The 25,491-nt window shown below is 34.8% G+C and overlaps 1 protein-coding gene across 1 annotated transcript; it reads right to left on the bottom strand.

Annotated features, from left to right (window-relative positions):
* Positions 1 to 1,100: 1,100 nt before the first annotated feature.
* On the bottom strand, positions 1,101 to 23,108 carry ZRANB2 (zinc finger RANBP2-type containing 2). The gene is given in 11 exon segments (XM_039329111.1): positions 1,101 to 2,870; positions 3,312 to 3,456; positions 3,458 to 3,473; positions 7,930 to 8,010; positions 14,448 to 14,620; positions 15,649 to 15,786; positions 17,261 to 17,337; positions 18,900 to 18,982; positions 19,973 to 20,081; positions 20,176 to 20,228; positions 21,103 to 23,108. Coding segments are annotated over 11 exon segments (1,002 nt in total). The 5' UTR covers positions 21,159 to 23,108; the 3' UTR covers positions 1,101 to 2,799.
* Positions 23,109 to 25,491: the final 2,383 nt, after the last annotated feature.

Here is a 25,491-nt window from a genome sequence, read left to right as displayed (position 1 = left end):
TCCTAGTATCAAATTCTTAATCTCATTTTTTTCTAATTTTGTTAATTCTTTTCTAAGAAATTGTACCAGATCCTGATTTGGAGAGCAGGTTGAAACAATATTGAACTTAGTAATTTATCTAATTCTCTCTTAATAAATACTGACCTTTCATTGCTGTCCTTCATTAATCTGTGAGTTTAAAATTTAAACTAGTTTTAAACAAACTTGCAACTCCTTTTGACTTACTGGGGTCTGTAACAAAATATGCTTATTGACATATTAAGCTTTGATATTACGTGTTCTAAAAGTTTCTTCCGACATAACTAAGGGGGAAAGGATCTTATACAGGTAGTCCTCAACTTACATTTCGAAGTTACAATGGCATTGAAAAAAATAACTTATGACCATTTTTCACATTTATGACCGCTATAGTATCCCCATGATCACATGATTTCCATTTGGATGCTTGACAAGTGACACACATTTGATGTTGCAATATCCAGAGTCATGTGATCCCCTTTTGAGACTTTCTGACAAGCAAAGTCAATGAGGAAACCATATTCACTTAACAACCATATTAGTAATTTAAAAACTGCAGTGATTCGCTCAATAAATGTGGCAAGAAAAGTCATAAAACGGGGCAAAACTCACTTAACAAATTTCTCACTTAACATCATCATTTTTGGGGTCAATTGTGGTCGTAAATTGAGGATTACCTGTACAAGGTATCAAAATAATAATCTTTTTAACTGTAGTCCCAAATTTCTAAAGTTCAATAAAGTTCTACTACCGGTACTTTATATACTTTGCATCCTATGAAAGAAACCAAATTCATTTGGGTTTATAAAGAATACATTTTTGAAGCTTTGTTTTCTTCTTGATTCCCAACCCTTGTTATACCCTTCCCTGATTGGACTTGGCAAAGGAGATATTTAGCAGGCCCACTTTTATCTCCCATGCTACAGATACCATTATTAGCCTATCTCCAGGTTTACTTGGGATCAAAACTTCCAATAAATTTAAATTGTTTCAAGTCACACTATTGAGGGTAAATGAAATGAACTGCAATATATGCAACATCTGGCATTGTTTAAACCGAAAGAATATAAACTACAAATAAATGACATATTTAACTGACATGCTTTATTTACACATCCACAGAATTGGATCTTCATATAACCAATACAATTTGAATCCAAGCCAAAATGAAACCCATAATTTTCCTTTAATTATTCTAGCCTATCATATACCGAGATTAAAACTTGTTAGGTACAATACTGTGAATAAAAGCACAAGAATAGCAAACTGTTAACATGTAGCACTTAGCAAATCTGGTTTTCACATTTTTTAGACTTTCAAAAAGTCAGAAAGGCACAGTTACAAGACTATTTGTACTTGTGCAATCTATGCTACAATTTAGCAGAAGAAAGAGGATACTCAAGAGGAAGCAATATAGGAGTACAGGCATTTTTTTTTTTTTTTGCAAAATTTATCCAAAATATTCACACAGCAAAGCCATTTTGCTATATCTTTGATCAGCCCCACCCCCATCAAATTTAAGATGTTCATGAAAAGAAAAAAGGTGATGGCAGTTCTGCTCCACTTCCATTGTGCAGTTTGATTTATCAAGCAGATCTTCCAAAATGCAAGATATTGAAGGCATAGCCTATTCCCTAGATTTATTAATTTCCCTTAACATACTTACCTTGGACGTGACTGAAGATGACAAATACATTTTCCCAATCAGTTTAAGAATGGTCAGTACTTAACAAATACATTTGATAGTAAAACAAAAGTGAAAATGAAACATGTTAAGCCATGAATTAGTTGAAATAGATTTGAGGTTTTAGGATTTCTACTCTTATGTATAAAAAATTTCAAGAACAATACCTGTCCAGATAGTATCATACTAGTTTGTACATGTTAATTCACCAAGTTGTTCTTTGTAGTTTTCCAGAGATGGTATTCTGGCCAAAACAAGTCTGCATTGGACTGGACTACTGCCAGAGCATAAATTACTTCTGGTTCTGAGTTATCTTCTGGAAAATCACTGAAATGGCAACAAGCATTTTTCTTAATTATTGTTGCAGTTTCACCAAGTGACGCTAGTTTAATGTGTTCCAGTGGGAGGAGCACCATAAAGGAGACATAGATGCTTTGCCTGAAAGAAATATATTTCTTTCCATATTTTATCTGCAGCATAACACACTTATTAATTTGCTGAGTCAATAAAGAATAAAGGACTATGGAATCAAACACATTACATTTCTTACATAATACATTATAAAATTCTGCAGAAAACAGAAAGAATTGGTTATTTTGCAAAATATCCAGGAAATAATTTATACTAGGTTTCTTCTCAGTTAGAAATCACAAATATATTTCAAAGGAGTTGTTCCTCAGAGTAGAATTATTCTACTCTGAAACTGAGATACATTCCTGCCTACTAATATTGCAAGGATGACAAAGAAAAATTAAACTAAACTTTTTCAGAAACCAGACTTTGAAATTTACATGATGACATAGCAATAGATCAAGGATAGTACTTGGTTGATACTCTCAAACAAGAGTAAACTAAAGCTACCTGTTAAAAAGTTAAGCCCAATTAAATAAAACATGTTTATCATTTTGGAATCAATTTATGGCTTAAAATATTTCATTACATGTTTTATGAGTTAAACTAGCTGCAGTTTTCCATTAAACATGCATCTCTATTAGCAGGATGTACCATTTCTGACCAAATAAAACATCAACTTCTTTATATTGTCTCATGCAATGGACTGTTGTTTTTGTATGTGTGTGTGTGTGTGTGTCTGAATTTTATACATTATTTCTTTTTGGAACTTGTACGAGATCCAGAATGAGAGGATCCAGAGGATGACCTGCGGTTTCTGAAAGAAAAAATAGGAGAAAGCATGCAAACAAGTAAGTTTTAAATGCAATGAATTTCACAGGGAATGAAAAAAAGAGGAAGAGAGTAGGATTTGAAATATACTTATTAGGATTTCATCTTTGCATCTTAGTAGTATGGAACAGTTCACATAATATTTAAGACTCTTCAATTAAGAAGAGTTTATACATTTTTAAAAATGCAAATTCACAAGAATACTATAAAGATCACATGTTTTCTGCATTGTATGTGTATGATTATCTTTAAGATTGGTAATTAAAGGTAGCAAGAATAGATTTTAAAAGCCACAGCTAGACAGAATAAAACGGCCATCACTCCACATACACAAACACACATACGTGCAGCTTAAAATATGCTGCTCCTTGATCCTTCCAAAGCCAGCATTTAAAGAACAACCATTCTTATTCTACAAAACCCAAACCTTTCAGGTGACAATGATCTTGTTCGCCTTTTTTTGCGATCACCAGAAGAAGATCTAGATCGGCTTCTCTTTCTGCTTCTCTCAGTGGAGGATGAGGAATGAGAGCTTGAGTAAGATCTTTTCCTTGGGGTTGAAGAACCCCTGACGGACCTGGAGCTGGATCTTTATTAAGAAATAAATCAGACTTAATCCTGGCATAAACAAAAATACCACTCGATATCAAATGCAGAAATATAAATACAGTTTCAAAGAATACATATTAGTATATGAATACTTACTGCCACGTTAACAAGGACCTAAACGTCAACCATTTTAAATAGTTTGTCTAGGGCCACATCAATAGCTTGTCTAGAACTGACTACATAATCTAAAAGCCATTTATGCTGGTTTAATTGTTGGTTTTCAGTACGTAATAGCAAGCTTGAATATTAAGATGAAGAAATAATGGAGATACAAATTACTCCATATACAGAAGAAAAGGTAGGGGGGTCAATTTAAAAAATGATGTGGTATGCTATATATTTAATAAACCCTTGAAAACAAATATCTGATTCAAGTGTTAGGCTGAACTGATGGCAACAGTCATTTATATACTGTAACACAGAAGATGTTGGTACAGGTAGTCCTCAACTTACAACTGTTCATTTAAACATCAGCTCAAAGTTATGACAGCCTTTGGAAAAAAATGACTTAGGACCTTCCTCGAAATTACGGCCATCGCACCACCCCTGCAGCCATGACTGCAATTTGGGCACTTGGCCACAGGCCTGTATTTATGACGGTTGCAGCATCTTATGGCCAGGTAATTGCAACTGCAACTTTTCCAACTGCCTTCCAACAAGCAAAATCAATAGGGAAGGCTGAATTTCCTTAACAACTGCATGATTCACCTAACCAAGGGGTCCTCAAACCTGGCCACTTTAAGACTTGTGGATTTCAACTCCCAGAATTCCACAGTCCACAAGTCTTAAAGTGGCCACGTTTGAGGACCCCTGAGCTAATCATGATGACTTGGTTAATGATGTATCACTTAGCGACTAAAATTCAGGTCCCACTTGTGATCATAAATTGAGGACGACCTGTAAGAGATTTGCATTTCATATACAGGCAAGTAAAAAGCCCTGTATATGAAATTTATTTATTTCAGCCTGAATAGGTATAAAACTGGAATAGGCTTCTTGAAAAGCACCTTTGGGACAACCATGACCTGGATAACTGAGAATCTCCACAGACATCTAAAGGAGGAACCTTTCAGATTGATTCATTCAACTGCCAAGAGCATATACTTTTTCAAAGGGAAACTTCTATTTTCTGGCTGCCAATTTCTTTACACAAAATATTTGATCTCATTAGTAAATATGGAAAAAAAATTGCATGGAAAAGGGCACCTTTCCTTTTTTTTCATAAAAAGATTAACAGTTTTTGTAATCTGCAGCTCTGGATTTAGCTTTTTATTTTCTTAAAGAATAAAATGTTAACTGAGTTAAGATGCTATCCATTAGATTACAGGTAATCCTCAACCTAATGATGGTTCAGAATTACGACAGCCTTGGAAAAGGGTGCTTTATGGCTGTCGAAAAGACCGCACCATCACTCCTGCAGTCACGTGATCACAAACTGGGGGCTTGGCAACCTGTTCACACTTATGACCGATTGCCAAATGCCCCACGGTCATTACCATTTGCAATCTTCTTTGCTGGCTTCTCCAGAACCTCATTGTGGAATCTGGCAGGAAAGGTTGCAAATGGCTGCTGCCTGCTAAAAAGGCTCCCACTTGTCTCTGCAAGAGCCATCTACCAAACTCAAACCTCTGACAGATGCAGAAACAGAACTGAAGAAGATTCAAGCTCCATTCTTGCATGCTGCTGGAGGATTTCTCTTTCGTGCATGGAAGGAAATTGTACTTTGGTGGGGTGCAGAAATGGAGTTCAAGTTTTGAATGATTAAGCTCCCTGAAGCCCACTGAAACAATTTCCTCCTACAGTTCTATACCTTATGGTTGGGTATAGAAACAAATCCTAAAAAAATAAGCTCCATTCCTGCCCCCTCCCAGAATTCCTTCATAAGCATGGAAGAGAGTGATCTGCTTTGGTGGGCTGTAGAAATGGAATTCAAATCCTAAAGATTTGAGCTCGGTTCCTCACTCTGCCAAAGGAGTTCCCTTCCAGATATGCAGAAAAGCTGAACTGCTTCAGCAACTCTTTCAGCCATCCCAAAGACAAGAACAAGCCAAAATACAAGCAGAGTGGAGAAGAAGGGTGGAATGAGCATGGGATGCCTCAGGCGGTTGGGGAGGCCCTAGAAGACCCACCACAGGCCGTATGGGTTTCTTCACTTAGGGGTTGATCATCCTGCTTGGATTTCGGCAGGATGGTTTTCAGTTCTTGAATGGAGCCTCTCCTAGAGCCTTCCCCCACCCAAGGCACCCCATATTTGGGGCTCTGTCTGCTTAACAACCCGTGAGATCACCTAATGACTGCAACTGGGAAGATGGGTGCAGAACGAAGCAGTCATGTGATGTCTCATTTAACAACGCCTTTGCTCAACAACCATGATTCCAATCCCAAATGGGGTTGTAAGTCAAGTAAAACAAAATAGAAACAATGAGCTGAAGCCAACTTTACCTATATTCGACAAGTCTAGCTCAATCTCTAAAGAGACTACAGACTGGATTCTGAAGCCTCATAAAAAAAAATGAAAGAAAATCATTTTGCTGCTACGTACTTGTTATCTATCATTTATCAAACTCTGATCTTCAGACTAAATATTTCTTACTTCTATATAGCTTAAATAAAAAATTTAACTGAGCACAACAGATATTAGCTCTTAGTGAGTTAATAGATACATTTGCACATAAAATTTTAGAAACCACCTCCACCCAGCAGGCTGCACACTTCAATGCATTCCTAAGTGACCAGGAGCTTATATAATTTTAACATGGTGCAGAGTTAAAAAATGTTATTTTTCTACAAATTCAAATTCTTACTTGGTATTCATAGGCAGCTGTTTACAGAACCAAAATAAGAAAACAGTGAATAGATGCAGAAGTTTAAGATCCTTTCCAGTTGCTTCAGTGATCCTTCCCCCCCCTTTTTTTTTACCGTAAAGTTATTGATAAGATACCAAAAGGTTATTAGCTTGGTAGGCCTACAATTAACAGGTGAAGACAAATTTCACAGATGAACAAAACCTGAAACATTCTTTAGAAAAAATGTTTTAAATGTGATTCATTTTTAAAAAAATGTTTTGGACTGGTGAACACATCAGCTGAACAAGATACATTTTCAGCGAAAAGGGCAACACATTTGAAGAAAACAGTACCTCGCCTACCTTGACTCTATCATACTTCACATAGGAAATATTGCATTGTTGGAAACAATGGCCTGAACTACGTATCAGCATATCCCAGATGCTAATGTCCCACAATCAGTAATGAAACTGAAGCAAAAAAACAGATGTAATAGTTCAGAAACAAACATCAACCATCAACATTAACCACTGAATAGAAAATATATTTTGGCCTGACCTCCAGTTTCCAAAGTGAAAATCCAAGGAAAAATTTTAAACATGCAGTACAGGCAAGAAGACCTAAGGATATTTTTGAGCTAGATGAGCTGTGCAAGGAAGAGTGGGAAAGTATTCCAAAATCAAGAGCAGAAAAAGCTCTCTTAGATCTGGAAGCTTTCTGCCAAGGGAGGTGTTATAAAATGCTGACTAGTACAATGTCTAAACTTCTGCACCTACCATATTCACTGTTTCTCATTTTGAACGTATAAAATAGTATAAATAGTAAGCATGCATTCAAATATGCAGAAAAATTTTTGTTTAACACCGTACAATGTAGAGAGTTTGTCAGCTTCTGTTCACCCAGTAATTCATTGATACATACAATTTGGCCAGAAGTGCCTAAACTTTTGCATGCCATTGGGTTAGAATTAATTTTTAAAAAATCCTGCCTTCTATTTTAAGCAATCATATTGACTACCAATATTTTCACACAGATTTTGGAAAGGGAAAAAGCAGACTGGCAAGGCAGTACTTTACCTATATCTGTTTTAGACAGGGGAGAAAAAATTAACTATGGATATACATTTTAATATAATTACTGTTCATTATTTCCTATTTTTTTGAAATACAAGTAAGTACCAGAAATAGGGAAAAGGCTTTGTTATTTTAAGATTGAATATTCAACATTCAGCGTTTCTGTATATAGTTTAGCTTAGAATACAGATAATATCTGCTAAATTGACTTTACACATACATTTTAGTTAGATTTCCTGTCTTTCCCCTGAAAACTCAAATAATTATCATACCATCCCTCCTCCAATTTTTATAGTCTCCTTTAAAGACCCTCTGAGGGATATGGGTGGTTCAAAGATTGTGAAAAATAAATTAAAACAATAAAAACCTTCACTCTCCCAATTTTTAAACACTTTCTGGAAGAATTTGTAATAAATCATTTTGCTACATTAGTAAATATAATTTCATTTGCTACTAAAATTATATTAAAAGACATTTGTAGCAAATGCTTATAATAAAGTAGTATGGATGGTGACCTCTTCATCTCTCTCTCTCTCTCTTTCTCCCTCTGACAAGCAGAGCTTGCTACCTCATTCACCTTGATTTCGACCCACGAGATCTAGAACGTTCTCTGGAAGTGGAATGAGACCGTGACCTTGAACTGGAAGAGCTTCTGGACCTGAAACAACATGAACATTTTTCTTTTTCGAAGGAACAGAAAAATAAGAATCCAATGAGCTTAAGCTTTTAATTTAACAATATTTGAAATTTACATTATTTTATCTCCTTCACCTCACTGGGACATTTTTCAGAGAGTGATTTAAACAAGCAAACAAAAAACTTGGTTAGAAATTAAGTAGCTGTTTAATCTAATAGAAACAGCATAAGCTGAGTAAGCAGGGCTTATCTATCTTCCAGGTCATGTTATAAATTGCTTTTTGAAATATTCTTCCTGAATAATTTGTCATATATTATGTTTGGATGTTATCACAGAAGATAAGCTTATTGCCTTTGTGAAGTCCAGTCAATGAATAATAATAAATAATAAATGATTACAGGTAGTCCTTGACTTATGACCACAATTGGGGCCAGAACTTCAGCACTAAAAGATCTGGTCATGTGTCATCACATAACTGTGTCCAATTTTAGTACTTTTTGCCTTAGTTGTTAAGCGAATCCAGCTTCCCCCACTGACTTTCATTGCCAGAAGCTGGCTGGGAAGGTCACAAGTGGTGATCACGTGACCTTGGGACTTCGCAACCATCATAAATACAAGCTGGCTGCCAAATGCCCAAATCACAATCCCACGTCCAGGGGATGCTGTAATGGTTGTAAGTGCAAGGATTTTTCAGTACTATTGTAACTAGTTGCTAAACGATTGGTTGTAAGTTAAGGACTACCTGTAAATTTAAATTACATTCTCTTGAAAAGGATTTATCTTAAAACTTTAAGAATTTTCCCAATGGATTTTGATGTGTAAGTCACAGACAAAAATGAATCTTGTTAGTATGAACTGCACAGTTCAAAACAGAAAATAGTCAAATTAAAGTTACCTATACCAGAAGTCTACCACAAATGACATACTCCACAAGAATTTGAAAGTAACTTAATCACAATTCAATAACCCTTAATGAAAACCAAGTTGTATTGAGTCTCAATATATCTATTCAGAACTAAGTCTTAGAGGGATTTGTTCTGACACAATCCTATTTTATATATTTAGAAATATTTGCCAGTAGACTCTATGAGATTTTCTTTTAAATAAATGAGTGTCTTCTTAGTCGTAATTAATTTCGTTTCTAGGCACAGTCTTAAGAGTTCAATAAGTTATTTTCAATATTTATCCAATGTTTGTAGAACATCTGGAACATTGCTGATTTATGATATATCAAAGCATTCATACCTTTCATTTTTAAAATTGTATTTCTCTGACAGATTTTATCTATTTTAGTTTAAGTAGCAGCAAACTGCAAAAACTGATGAGTAGTAAAACCTTTTTAAACAACTTTTTATAAAGCTTGCTGTGTTTACAGGACAAGAAGTCGTTAACACAAGGAAAATACAAATAGAGGTCTCTAGGTTTATACATTTATTTCAATTTTAAGTGTTCCCATAATAGAACTTACAAAACAGGATAATTGTACAATTTCATTTACCCTCAGTAAAACAATACTGGATTTTCTGCTTAATAAGAAGGTAATTTATTTTAAAAGAGCTCTAGAAAATGTATTTAATATTACTATTCTGGCCTAAATTTGTGATTTATCAATCATACAAAGATCTAAGATCATTAAGTAAATAAATTACAGATTTTCAATCTGAAATATTTTAATTAATTTTAAAAAACGGACTGGATCCAGAACTTTCATGAGCTGAGTTGGATGAACAGACACTCTTGCTTGATGAATAATGCTTTTGATTATTCTTTATGAAAAAAATAATAAAGTATCTTTTTGGGAATCAATATAGAGGAACTCAGTAATAGCCACTATCAGCAGCATATATTTTGAAGCCTTGCATTTTATTTGACATTGGTCAAATAGCTTGACTCATTTTATTCCTGATAAAAGCTGGCCTGCTGGGAGATAGCAGAATAAAAGACCAGTAACTGAAGAATCTGCTTACTAAATTCAGCAGTGGTACCTGTATACATCTGCCAATGAGACATTATTTTTCTTGGGAAATCCTAGTATCCAGATTTCTACCTAGCTAACCTTATGGATCTGCCTTAAGAAACTGAACAAAGTTCATAAAGAATTAAACACCTCTAAGCACAATCTCCTTTTTTAGTCAAACACCAAGATCCTCATCCAGAAAGCCAGAATTCTTGCTTTTCTGGTTTTCTATAAAGCATATAAACCAGATAAATTCAAAGGTTCACTTGCTGAATCAATCTCCTGGCTTTGTTCATTATCTCTACCAGCTCCTTGACAGCTCACTGCAGTGCCTTACGAAGACTGTTGGGTGGAAATATGGATTGATTTAAATCTCCAAAAGAAAAAGCATAGATTTTAACTTCTCATTTGATCCAAGATTCAAACTTGTGTATTCTCTCAAAGATTGTCCTGGCAGTTTGGAGTAATAATTCTTCACATCTTTCTTAAAACATTTGCATATTACTTCAATTAGTTTCTAATTCACAGTTCCTTTTTATGCTTTTTTTAAATGTATGATTCTTACGTCAACTCCCCCCCCCCCAGGATAGTTTTATTATGATATAAGGATCAAACAAAGCTATACTGTTTTTCAATATTATAGAGTCTGGGGGGAGGGGAGCAGTAATTAAGCTGAATGGAGAGGAACACAGACACAAAAATGAAAAATACCCACGTTGAGGTACTAGGTTATTCGTGTTGGATATCTTTAATTTATTCTATACAATTTTAATTATAGAATTCACATGTTTATAATGAAAAGTATAGTAATAATGTTTTTGTTCAAATATTTGAAATTTTTAGAATTTTTTAAAATCTTGAAAAATCTAAATTAAAAAATCCTTTAAAAATGTACTCTGTAGTCTTGAGTTCACCATTTCAACAATCGAGTAAAAATCTGTACCTTATGAAGTACTGTTAGTTAAAATCTTTAAGAAACTATTTTTAATTTATTTTGTAACCAAATAGTTTTGAACTTCCGGTTCCTTTTTTTTTATTAAAATTTTTTTGTTTTTTAAACATACAATCATTTATAAAAATACAATAAAATTTTAAAGTAGAAGAAAAAACAAACAAAAAAAGAAACAAAACAAACAAAAAAACCCCTACCCTCCCTCCCACCCCCAACCCCCCTCCCTTCACTTCCCAGAGCAGAATACAGGGTTAATAATAATAAAAAAATTTATAGTAATTAAGAAAAAAGAAAAAAAAGAAAAGAAAAAAGAGAAAAAAATATCATAATTAACCTTTAACTCCATAACCTATAAAGCAATTCTCTATAATATTTAAAATTCATTCATAAAATAAATGAAACTTTTTAATTCCATACTTTTTCTGAATATAATCTATCCACCTTCCCCATACAATAATATATCTTTCTTGTGTATGATCCTTTAAATAAGCAGAAATTTTTGCCATTTCTGCAAAACTAGATACTTTAAATATCCATTCTTCTAAAGTAGGCAAGGAATCTTTCTTCCAATATAAACCTACTAGTAACCTTGCTGCAGTTAATAAATTCAACATCAAAGTAGTTTTTTTTTCATTTAAGTCAACAAAAATACCAAGTAAAAATAGTTGAGGAGTAAACTTTATCTTTTTTCTAAAAATCTTTTGAATGTTCCACCAAATCATAATCCAAAAAGCCTTTACTTTTTTACAATTCCACCAAATATGAAAGTATGTCGCATCATTATTGCCACATCTCCAACATTTGGGCTGTATATTGGAATACATACAAGATAATTTTTTAGGATCTAAGTGCCATCTATAGAACATTTTATAAAAATTTTCTCTCAAATTTTGAGCTTGTGTAAATTTAACATTTCTTATCCAAATTGTCTCCCATAAATCCAATGAGATCGGCTCCTGTATATTCTGAGCCCATTTAATCATACAGTCTTTAACCAATTCTGTTTCCGAATCTAACTCTAATAAAACATTGTATATTCTTTTTATATGAGCCGGACTTTGGTTTTTAATCTGAATAACCAATTGTCTATCTTCTAGTGTTATCCCCTCTTTCTTGTCTACAGTCCATGTATCCATTATTTGTAAATATTGAAACCATGACTGTAGAATATTTTGCTGCCTTAGTACATCTAGGGATTTCAAATGCCAATTCGAACCAGAACGAATTAACAATTCTTTATACGAGATTTTGTCAAAATTTGTCCTCTTAGAAGTTCCCTCAATTGCATGTCTGGGAATCCCCCAGATAGGTATTTTATAATTTAATCTATAATAATACTTCTTCCAAACACGAAGTAAGGCATTCCTCAAAATATGTGATTTAAAAGTCCGATCAACTTTCTTATTAAAAATTAAATATGCATGCCAACCATATATTAGATCCCAGCCTTTCAAAAAAAGAATATCCATATTTGTTAAATTAAGCCAATCACTTAACCAAGTTAGGGTGGCTGCATCATAATATAATTTCAAATTAGGTGCCTTAAGTCCCCCTCTTTCGCGAGCATCCTGTAATGTCTTAAATTTAACCCTTGGTTTCTTCCCGGCCCATATAAAATTATTGATACCCTTTTGCCATTCCTCCAAATTTGCCTCTTTTTTAAGAATAGGTAAAAATGAACTTCCGGTTCTTGATCCACTTGCCCTATTATTGCTGCCCAAATGTTAGAAAAAAGGTCTGGTAACAGTATTTGGATGATATCTACAAAAGCCTGAATTGTTTTCCCTTCAGCTCATGAAAAGCTAACTTTACGCAGCATTTTTTTCTAATCTTTTATGAACAAGTAAGAGTAAAGTCCTTTGGAATTCCATTATTTTTGCAACATATATTTCTGATTGATATGTTTTATTTTTCTCAAGTCTATCAATGTTATAAATAATGTAGTTTTTCTTAGTCCACACAACCTTTTAATCCTTGATCTTTCTCCAGCAACTTTATCCCCCTCCCTTTATTTATAATTTATATTCAGTAATTATTGCTGTCTTCTATTTTCTCTTAATTTTAGATCATGATATATAGAATTAACATGTTGGTCAATGTGTTTAGTAGGCATGCAAATCAAGCTACATTCTCGTCTATGAAATGGATAATTATTTCCCCATATGTTGTTTGAGTTATAACATAATTGTATTAAACAACTGAATGTTAATATTTACCCCAGTAAAATTTTCCACCTGCATGTTAAGCTTATTTAGTATTGACTTTCAAATGTAAACTTGAGCTAATGAGTCAGAAAAAGCTATTTATGTAGAAATAAAAACCAAGAGTATTTGAGTCTACTAGCCTAAGGTCTGAGCTTTAGATTGTTTCTTAGCTGTATAAATACAGCATATGAATTTCCACATTACAGGGATGATGATCCCCAGCAGTAGATGGAGAAGCAAAGAAACAATTAGTGGTTTCACACTTCCCAATTTTCCAACAAGGACCACATCATTGTACTGGAATCCCTTCCAAAAGTGAAAGGATGTCTTCTTTTTATAAAATGTTATACCTGAATATAATCCAATATAGAAAATTTTATTTTTTTCCCCTTTTCTATAAAAGGCACTGGGCTACATTTGTAAGTTGATGAGGATAGTATAAACATGTTTTAAGTCAATGAAAAAAAAATCCAAAATATAGAGACTACAGAATCCTGAAATCAACAAATTCCTTCTTAATTGGAGTGTTTTTATCCAACATAGTTTTCCTTTAGGGATATTTTAAAATATAACTATATTTGTATTTGGCAGTTTCTCCATATACGTTTTTTATGAATTCATCATCATAAAACTGATACAAAATAGAGATGCTGTAATTTTTGGTAAAAAAAAAATGCTGCCAAAAACTAGGCTCTTCAAGGGTTAATGTATATACAGAGACCCTTGTTTATTTAGAACAGACATGTCAAACTTGCGACGTCACGTGACGTCGCACTACATATCAGAACTTTTTCCCCATTGCCGGCAATGGGGTGGGCGTGGTTTTGTGATGACGTGTCCGGCCCACGGGCCGGCAATTTGGCACCCCTGATTTAGAAGTTTAAATACAAGTTTAAGTTTTATTATTTTTTAAATTCCAATCCCTTCCCTTAAAAATAAGGATAACTTTAATTTTTTATAAGTTTCTGCCAATAAGCAGATTTTTAAATACTCAGATTAATATTTGTCTCTTACCAAGCCATTAACAAAAATGTATTTTGAAGTCACACAATCTATACGACATAGCAGGACTATATTTAGCTGCTACAAAAATACTAAAATTAAGAACCAAGTCTTTAATTTCATGGCTTCTAAACTCACAATTGTCATAAAACTCAGAATAACCACCTCCAATTCACCCATCTTTAAGGCTGTTTATCCCTGCAGCTGGATATGTAAGATTGATTAGACTAACTTAAACTGCAAAAAAAAAATAATTTAAAAGTTAATCACAAAAGAGAGATAAATAAAGAAAGTTAGATACTGACATTTTGTCTGGCGTTACCCTTGACCTGTACCCGTTTACCTGGACCTAGACCTTGAGCTTGAGTGGGAGGATGAGCGAGATGAAGATCGTGAAGAAGATCGAGACTTGGAACAACTTCGCCTAGCACTGGAAGATGTCTTCTTATTGGCAGAATCTTCTTCTTCACTATCAAGATTATATTTAGAGAGATCAGCATCATCCTCATCTTCATCCTGGAAAATAATACTGGCAGCTTTTTATGCTCGTTAGGAAAAAAGCAGGTATACTAATTTGATCATAAATCCCCCAGAACATGTCCATAACATTTCTCAATAAGGACAAGGACGTTTATGCAGCCTGTTCACATGATGTACAGATAGAGATAAATTCTATAAACTTTAGATTCAGAAAGAAGAGCTGGAAATCTCATTTAGATAAGAAAACTGATGTGGCCGGCTACTATATTTAGACTAACATACATCAAAATGCTACAGAACAACCATGTCTGTCTCTCTGTTTTTATCACCCCTAGTTCCACGCAGAATGTATGATGTTGTTAAAATACAATCTATTAACATCATTTCTTTTGAGGGAAAAAGGAACAGTCTTTACCAGTTCAAACTGATATTAAAAATTGAACTTAAACAGTAATTTACGTGGCAGGAATCATGCATACTGAATAAATATTTAATTCATACTAGAATAATTGTTTCCTCTCATGCAAGGTTAAGTTACCATATCTCATATTGCTTTTTGTTTTGCAGTATATATATGTATGTATGTACATATGTATGTATGTATGTTTCCTATAGTGTTCCATCTCAACAACTGACTCATGGTGGGGTACATAATAAAACAAATACCAATTAAAAATAATTTTTCAATTGATTGTATATTTGCTTTCTTAATTTCTGAAAGTTCCCTTGAGGACCAAACAAAAAGATGTCTGTTTAAATATACACAAGTGTTTTGTAGAACAAGCATCAATAACCATTTCACCTCTAAATGTACAAACACATCTTTTATAAGACACTGAAAACTGATCTAATTATGCATTATTTTCTAAAGACTTTTCTAAAAAGTCCAGCATTCAAAGGACTTTGCATGTTACTTAACATACAGAAATAAAAGTGTTAATGTTTCTCATCTTGCTGGATAAGGAAAGTGATCTCTGACATATTAGAGCTGAAAAGTTAAGGTTAATACCATTCTGTACATTTATCTATGAATGGAGTGTTACATTTTGAAGATTTTATTTTACCTCATCTAATTTATACTTAGACAGATCTCCATCCTCATCCTCCTCTTCTTCCCCTTCAGATTCCTTATCTTCAACTTCCTTTAAGATAGATGCAGGACCAACAGGTTTTCCTCTATATTTTTTCTTTTTGCGGCCAAACTAACAAAAAACAAAACATAAATTTAAGAATTCTTATCCAAGAATTAAGAGCCATTGGATTATTGCAGAATATGCAGTTTTCTATTGCCTCATTTCTCTGCAGAAAGGAAAAAACCCCACACAATGCAGGTTATTAGTTGAGTTAAATAGATCTAACTCTGGCACAAGTCCAGCTATATATTTTAAGATGAACTCTTAAACTAGAGGGGTACAGAAGTTAATGCTTCCTGAGCTGAAATTTTCAATCCCTTTCTACAAATGTATATATACATATATCAGTGCAGGCAAGAGATGAGTGAACAAATGGTCTGCTTTTATATGAAGGATCCATTATTTTTACTAATAGAATTCCTTATTTATAGGCAAACATTTTATTCATTAATGGAATTAATATTAGCTTTTTGCCTAACTCACATTTTTTTTGGCTTCTGGCCAATGAATATGTATATTTAAAATACAAAATAAAAGTCTCATGCATACATTGGCTGGTGGAAAAAATAGAATGGTTGAATTTTTTTGTTTTAACCTTTTTTCTGTTTACTCCTTTTGGTGGGACTAGTTAAATTCAACACATTTTTTTCAGTCAGAGTAACTAATTTGATGTACAAATTGATTTAATGGAAGGACTGATTAGTATGTAACTTATCTGTATAAAGAATCTATAGTTTTATGCAACATTTCCCATCCTAGATATGGTTCTCCAGAACTATCTAAGAGCACCAATGTAGAATTTTAACATACTGAAATAGGAAAATTATTAAATATATTAAGTGTTATCACGGTATCAATTTTTACTACATAAAAATCAAATTTGGTATTTGTACTTCATGCTTTTATGGCTTGTTCCATGCCTCAGGAATTTATTCCTCTACAAAGATGTAACAGTAATAAAGTTGGAAGGGACCTTGCTCAGGCAGGAAGCCCTATATCATTTCAGACAAATGGCTGTCCAGTCTCTTCTTAAAAACTTCCAGTGTTGGAGCATTCACAGCCTCCGGAGGCAGGTCGTTCCACTGATTAATTGTTCTGTCAGGATATTTCTCCTTAGTTTTAGGTTTCTTCTCTCTTTGGTTAGTTTTCATCCATTGCTTCTTGTCCTGCCTTCAGGTGCTTTGGAGAATAGCTTGACTCCCTCTTCTTTGTGGCAACCCCTGAGATATTGGAACAATGCTATCATGTCCCCCCTCGTCCTTCTCTTCATTAGACTAGACATACCCAACTCCAGCAACTGTTCTTTATATATTTTAGCCTGCAATCCTCTAATGTTAAAGCTAAGCATTATGTTACAGTCTATGAGATTTCTTTTAAAACCTTCCTTCGGTAATCTTAAACCAATGTATTATTTCAACCAAAAAATACAACCGACATTTTCAGAGCCATGTTTGCGAATTAGAACTAAAAAAATGACTTTAGGAATGAGTTTTCCCATTAGTATATTTTAAAAGTAACATTTCATTACATACATATCACTCACCTCATCATACTCCCCATCTGATTCTTCTCGTTCTATATATTCAACATTCTCTCTTTCATTGAAGCCCCCACCATATCCTACAAAAAGAAATCCCCAAAAATCTCAAAAAGTAAACCAATACTATAAGGATACGACATGTTACTTTATATTAAGTAAAAGTAACAGCAAAGATTTCTACGTAAGTGCCTCTTAGTTTGCATAAAAAGGCTGTAAAAACTGAAAAGGAAACAGAGGTATGGGAGCCATCTATATACTATTTCATTAGTTTTATCTGTGCAGATAAATTAGAAGTATACAAAAGCAATGGCAGTCAACAGAATTTCCTGGCAGTTATTTGAAACTAAGTAAAGGCAGTTGACAGAGTGGCGTTGTGGCACAAGACTCTCTAAGAGTCTCAGAGAGGAAGAAAAGATTGTAGAAATGCAAACAAAATCATGTTGTGCGAGAAACAGTTCTAGGAACCAACTGAGATGCACATTTTTCAGCCCCACCAATTCCAACTGTTTAGATCAGGGGTGTCAAACTCGCAATGTCACGTGACGTGTCACGACGTATCGCAATTTTTTTTCCATTGCTGGGAATGGGGTGGGTGCGGTTTCGCTATGATGCATCCAGCCCGCAGGCAGGCAGTTTGACACCCCTGGTTTAGTACTGTCAAAGCTATAAATGTAAATCACATCTTGAGCAGCATGCATATAAAAGACATCAAACTTTCTGTTAGATGCAACATCTGCCACTGTAGGAAACATTTTTTATACTGAAATATAAATATTTTATACTGAAATATTTTTTTAAAATCACCATCTGCCATAGTATTAAAAAACATTTACGCAGCTATGGACATCCTCCTATATCAGTGGTTCTCAACCTTTTTAATGCCGCGACCCCCAACCGGTCGTAAGTCGAGGACTACTCAACCGGTCGTAAGTCGAGGACTATTCAACTGGTGCAGCACCGTTTGCAGAATGGGACTTTTGGCGGGCTCAGCAGGGCAGAGACAGCCTGGACAATTCCCATTGGCTTTTGAAAGCCAATAGAATTAGACTCTATTCAAGACAGTCTATTCTATTGGCTTTCAAAAGCCAATAGAATAAAAGGGAGTAGCACAGCTAAGGGGAAAAAAAATGGCGGACTGTGTTGTTTGGCGACCCCCCTGAAATGGTCGTTCGACCCCAAATGGGATCCCGACCCACAGGTTGAGAACCACTGTCCTATATGCTCACTGAGAAGCCAAAGATTCTTCCCCAATATTTCAGTCCCTGTGAGTCTGAAAAATAAAGGGATGCATCACCAGAGATCTTGAAAATATTCAACATTCCACATGTTGAATATTTTTTTAATACAGAGAGGGGCATTCTAAGAAGCCACTAGTATCATTTGACCTGAATTCCTCTGAAATCTATTAGAATATTTATCTTGATCAAATTTATGAACTGATAATCTATTTTTTATTAAATCAGTTATCCCTAAGTTAGTTTAATATCAATTTGTGCACATTCGATATGATAGCCCAGCTTAGAAATCAGTAGGAAATTCCAAATGAATCAACTCACTAATTTGAGCCAGATTGCTGCTATGCTGCACACCTTAACTATTTGATATAGAATATTTTCTAGAGCATTTTATCTAAGGCTATTACCTGTTCTTTCTTCAAGTTTGGCATACTTTGGAGTGTTGCACATATTGCATTCTGACCTCCGGGCCCAATTAACATTACCACATCTTTGGGAAGAAAAATACATCAGTTTAAAAACTGAAAATAATACTAGTAATATTAACAAGATAAATATAGCTGACACCTGAAGAACCGGAATGTTTAAAATAATTTTTAATTGAAGGAGCAGAGTTTCTCTCCTATATTTCAGATACAACAAATAGCATTTAAATGTCAAGCAAAACTTTTTTGGCACATATATTGGTGCATATATATTTTTGATATTATATTTAGTGCCCCCAAAAATCTTGTCATAGTTACAATTAAGCCTAAATCTGAACAAAATACAAGCAAAAAAAAGAGCAAACAAAATATTTTACTTTGACAAACAATTCATTGGTTTATTTGGTTGATTTTTTGCAAGTCAGCAGGTTAAAGAGATGGAAATATCTCCTGTCATATATAGATTTTATAGCAATGGCACAATTCTCATATGGTATCAATGAAAATACAAATAAAATCAAACTAAACAAATGCTGGTAGACAATAATGAAATCAAGTTCAATTTAGCTAAAACTGACAACTACATTAGTAATACAAATAAATGTTCCATTTTTTTAAAAAAAACAATTCAATTGCCTTCTAATAGATATCACAAATTGTCTAAAGTTATATGGAACATGCAGTTTAAAAAATTCTCACTGAATGTTAAAATATTATATTCAATACCAGGAACAGAACATTTGTAGTTATTTTCATTTTTAAGGCAGTCCACTTGCCAAATGATCTTTATTTAATGCATCAACCAATTTGCTGGATCTACTAAATGAGTAAATTTAAATCTGTGCTCTTACAGAACAGCAATAGATTATCATGGTAAACCCAAGTGCATTTATTTAGCAATAAGATCCTCTGTATTCAATGAAATAGTCTTATGAGTAAATAGGCATAAGAACAGGGTGAACGAATTATAAAATGGATAATATCAGCAAAAAAGCTAAAAATAAAGGACAATAAGATTAAACTAAGAATAAATTCAAGTTTCAAGATCAACGTACGTTTTACATTGCCAGTCATTAGCACTAAAGAGACCCCGGCTCTTTTCAGCAAGTGTCTTCCCTATCTCAGTCCCTCCAGCTTTCATCATTTTGGCTTCTGTAGTTTTTTCTGAAAGCAGAAAACAGGCATGTAAATCTATCTTTTTCCCGTACATTTAGTTTTGGAACAGTCCCATCAAAATAAACACAGTTGATATAGTCACCTCGACCACATCTGTTACAGCTGGTTCTTCTAGCAAAATTAACGTTACCACATCTGCAAATAAAAGAAACATTATTTTAAGAACTTTCAGTGTAATTAATATTTCCAAAAGTTTTGGCTCTCAAGCTTGTGCCAATTAGTTCAGAACTCATGCTTTTTAAAATGATTTATAAAGAAACATTTGCATTACACTTACAAAAATAACTGCCACTTCCTTTTAGTTAACTACCACTACAAATTCTCCCACATAATGTAGAGAGATCACAATGAGTCAGACATTTGTTTGACATTTTTAGAAGCATATAATACGATTAAATCCAAATGCAAATGGATACACCTTGAATTTTAAAAGGCGAATGATAAGACAGCACGGCTTTGAAAAGCTTTATTTCTTACATATCTAAATTACCCAGTTCATTTCCTATGTAATGCATCAACCTGTTAAAAAGATGATACCAACTCAATATAGTAAACCACTTTGCACGTCGAAGAAAGCGTTCAATCAGACGATGCAATTAATCCACTGCGCACTTAAAAAATACACCTCAATTTGCTTCCGGGCAGCTGAGCGCATAAATTATTACTAGTAGTACTCTTACTCTTATTACTTCTATTACTGTTCCAGATAATATCTTATGTCGGGATCCTCCCCTGGAAACGTCAAGCTGGTGGTTTCTGACCTTGCGCTGGCCGTTCGGCAGGATGAGGCCTAACAAGGAATCGCAGTGACCGCGACAAACACGTGCTACACCTGGGGCCTCCCTAAAAATCGGCCTCGTTGCAGGGAGGGAAGGGAGAAAAAAAAGGGGGCGGGGGGAAGCCGTCCGTTCCCGCGACCCCAGGGAAGAAGGCCTTGGGACCGCCCGGGTCCCTCCCGTGGCCTCAACAGGCCAAACCCTGCCAGCTTCCTCCGCCCTGGCTCCCTTACTTTTTGTCCGGGCAGATCCAGTCTCCGTCGCTGACGCGGAAATTCTTAGTCGACATCTCGGCCGAGGGAACGGCCCAAACGCTTTCTCCACTCGGCGCCTCGCCGGACGAGCCCGAAGCAGGCACCAGCTCGGCTTCGGCGGTGACTGGCCCGGACTGCGGGGTCTTGCGGCAAAAAGAGCTGCCCTCCACGACCGCCTCTTTCCCTGTGACGGGTTCTCTAGGTAAAATTATTTACTTGTTTTATTTCTTTGTCGGCTAGAGTCCCTCGTAGCCGCTCGGCGGAGCGTTGGGGAAAATGCACCGAACGGATTCAGAAACGAAGGCAGAAAGAGGAGGTCGTCAGGCATTCCATTAACTGACCCTTGAAGCGAGGATGGTGAGCGAAGGCTGGGAAGTTCAGAGAGCGACCTCTAGTCTTTGGAGGACTTTATGGCAGTGGCATAAATAAGTTGACGTCAGAAGTTTATTTTGTGCTTCATTGATTGTATTGTAAAGTTCTCCCTATTGATTACGGAGAACGGCGTTTCTCACCCTCAGGAACTTTAAAATGTGTGGACTTCAACTCCCAGGGATAAACACTGCTGTAGACCACAGTAAGTTGTTGGGTAGTCCTTAAATATTAAAAAGATGCCTGTCGATCATGAAGTAGCAGCACAATACGGAGCAACAACATGGTTGAAAATTAAGGAAGGAGCGTGCCATTACTATTTAATGTTTATGCATCGTATAGACGCATAAAGAGAAATGAGAAACACTGGACTAGAATTAGACATTGGGACTAAAACTGCTGGAAGAAATAGCAATAGTTTCAAATAACCTGATGCACTTGGACAGCTGGAAGAGAGAAAGATCCTGTTGAAGGAGAAGAGTGCAAGAGACATCTGCTGCTTAATACTGAAAGAAAAAGCCTCATCGGACATAGCCAACGGAGAAGAGCGCAAATAGATGGTGATCAATTTGAAGTAGTAAAAATTATCTTTTTAGAGTCAAAAATTCATCCAAATGTCCTTAGTCATGAAGGGGGGGAAGAATAGAGAAATGTTTACTACTTGGGGGAGAAGGACAAACCATTAAACTGCTGAGATTATACTGGTAACAAAGATACATATTATTAATGCTATGATTCCTCCACTTTTAATGTCCTCGGTAGAAGTCATTCCCCCTGAGTGAGGAATGGCCCCCTTCCTACTTGCCTTTCGTAAAAAGGCATCAAGATACAGTTTTTCCATCAACTTTGGGTACCATTTGAGTCGAACAAGTGATTAAGGGATGTCTGTCTTTCCCACAATCTTGAGTTTTATCTTTTTTGTTTTTCTGTTTTCACTTAGTGTTTTATTGTTTTTGTATACTGTACACTTCCCAGAGTCACATTTTGTGACATGGGCAGCTGCATATTTATTAAAGAAACCAACAAATGCAATAACAGTACATGTCTGTGAGAGCTGGACTAGCAAAAGGGCTGAACAAAGATCCATTTGAATTGTGGTGCTTAAGAAAATTGGTAAAAATATTTGCGACTGCCTAACAACATGCAAGAAGACCGCTGCTAGTTGATTTCACAAGCATAAATCTACAAGAATTGGAAGCAGTTAATAAAATGATGTTTGTTGCATTATTTTGTTGAGGGATGGAACAATATTGGGAAGCAGTAGGGAAATGTAAGCAGAAACAAATGTGTGTGTTGGGGGAGAGAATTGAAGTTAAAAGCTTGCTTAGAAATACAATTTTTACAGTCTTTCCTGCATTGGACAAGGAAATGGGCAAGTGTTTTGGTTCACTCTCTCAGATAACTGGGGGTGAAAAGCTACAAAAGAGAAACCAACCTGGTTCTTATTTTTTTTGTTTTTTGCTTTTGCAAATGAGCAATTCTCAGATCAACAGCTGAACCAAAAGACAATAATCCTTCTTTAGAGATATTAAAGCTTTTTGGATTAAGATTTGGTGGAATATTCAAAAGATTTTTAAGAGAAAGATAAAGTTTACTCCGCAATTATTTTTGTTGGGTATTATTATTGTAGATTTTGATGTTAAAGAAATCAATTTGATGTTGAATCTTATAACAGCTGCAAGATTATTGGTCGGGCAATATTGGAAGAAAAACTCACTGCCTACTTTGGAAGAATGGATACTTAAGGTGTCTAATTTAGCAGAAATGGCAAAAATCTCCGCCTACTGGAAGGAGATACATTATGGTTTGGAGAAGATGGATTGATTATATTCAAAAGAAATATGAAACTGAAAATTATTACCTTGCTTTTGAGTAGATTTTAGATAATTATTAATAGTTTTAATTATATTATTATTTTTGTTTTAATTTGTTAATATTTGTTTTGAGAAGGAGTTAAAGTGTGTTATGGTTTTGATTGATGTATAGTTGGTTTATTTTTGTTTATTTGTTACCCTATAATCAGCTTTGGGAAGTGGGGAAAGGGGCGAAGGGATGGGTGGTTTATATTGTAATAAATTTGTAAAATTTTAATAAAAGAAATAATCCTTCTTTCAAATACTGTGATTCAGTTTTCTGAACAATAGGGACAAGCACATTCAGACATGCCTAAACTGGGAGAAACTGGGAGGTGAAAGAGCATATTGAACTGCATAATATTGTAGAAAAATATGAAAAAAATGCAAAAAATGCAAAAGCAAACTAGAGAAAATTACATGAACACTTTTCATGTTGTGTGAATATATTAACAAACTAATAAATGGGATAAAACAAGCTTAAGGTATATATAAAAAAGAAAACTAATATTGACAAAATTACCCATCTCTAAAATAATTAAGCCCTTCGTAGGCATTGTTGCAGCAGATGGCAGCTCTTAATTAGCCACAACTGATCTCCAAAATGTTAAGCAAGGTTAGACCTTGTTAGTACATAGAGATAAAAATCTGTAGAAAATCTCAGAGATTTTGTTTGCTACAGTGGGAAATGGAAAGAAAAAAACCCCATCCTGGGCTTTTGTACTGCTACCCAGGAATCTACACAAAGAAGTTTATGAGGATTTACTTTCTTACTAATGAGAAATATATTCATATGAAAAAAGCTACAGGCTGGTTCTAAAGTAGTACACTAGCTGTCAGGTCTTTTTTCCTTATTTTTAAACTGCAATACATCATCCTGGAAAGGGCTGCTGGTTTGATATTGGGAGAATAGAATAGAATAGAATAGAATAGAATAGAATAGAATAGAATAGAATAGAATAGAATAGAATAGAACCTGGAAGAGACCTTGGAGGTCTTCTAGTCCAGCCCCTTGCTCAAGCAGGAGAACCTGTCATTTTAAGTGACTGTCTAGTCTCTTCTTAATCTGAACCCCTTGTTAAAAAAAAAAAAGTTTGAAAAAAAGTATCTTCAATCACCAAAGCTACAGTTGATCAAAAACAATCAACTTCATCTTTTGTAGTTAGAAGGCAGGATTTAATTTTTTTTCTTGTCATGGAGAAAATCTGAACAAATGTCTGGTTGATTAAAGGCACTTTTTTATATATTTGTTTATATGCAATGTTATTGCTTCTTTTTATAGTCATTTGAACAGCTATTATTTATCCACAGTTTTCCAGAATTTTGATTATTAAGGTCTACACTAATCAGATATTGCTACATCAGAAAATGCCAGGAACAGTGAATTTTGAGGGTTTTTTTTTTTTTGAGATAGGTGACATGACTGGACAAAAGACTTTTCTACATTACAGCCTTTTGGAGCTTGTCTGTTGTACTAAGATGGCTGGAAATAAAACAGACTTAAGAAAACTTTTTCTGGTTCCAGTCCCTTATCTCTCTCTCTCTCTCTCTCTCTCTCTCTCTCTCTCTCTCTCTCTCTCTCTCTCTCTCTTTTTGGCCACAGTAATACCAGGTGTTCTGCCCAGATTGTGATTAATCCAGCTCCTGACTGGTGGAGTTTTCTTTTTTCTTTTTTTGTCACCTACTCATGTTAGGAAAACAAATGCCAAGTGCTTTTGCTTCTGCGGGCATGCCTTTGGAAAACTAGTTAAAAAAGTTTTATAGTTCTTCCTGTCATTTAGAACTAGAGTGTAAAACTTGGCAAAACCTTTATCAGTGTAAAAAAACCAGGAAGATCAAAGCTAACAGCTACTATTTCATTTCACCCACTTAAAGAGGAAGACAGAAAGAAATGGCTTCACTATTTCACCTGTGGAAAGAAGAAATGTGCACATAAATATCCTATCTTTGGTGATGGACAGCACAGCTGTAGAAGGTGGAGATTAAGGACAGGAAAGGGCTCCCACAAGAGCATGCTCCAGGATCAAAGCATTTGTATAGGATAGAGCAGGGGTCTTCAAACTTGGCCCTATTATGACTTGTGGACTTCAACTCCCAGAATTTCTCAGCCAGGCACGCTGGCTGAGGAATTCTGGAAGTTGAAGTC

The sequence above is a fragment of the Crotalus tigris genome, unplaced genomic scaffold (assembly GCF_016545835.1).
Source record: "Crotalus tigris isolate CLP2741 ecotype Arizona unplaced genomic scaffold, ASM1654583v1 scf7180000024387.2241675, whole genome shotgun sequence".
In the NCBI taxonomy this organism is placed as follows: Eukaryota; Metazoa; Chordata; class Lepidosauria; order Squamata; family Viperidae; genus Crotalus; species Crotalus tigris.
The sequence above is the reverse complement of the archived record's forward strand: the minus strand, read 5'-3'. Positions and strand labels throughout refer to the sequence as shown.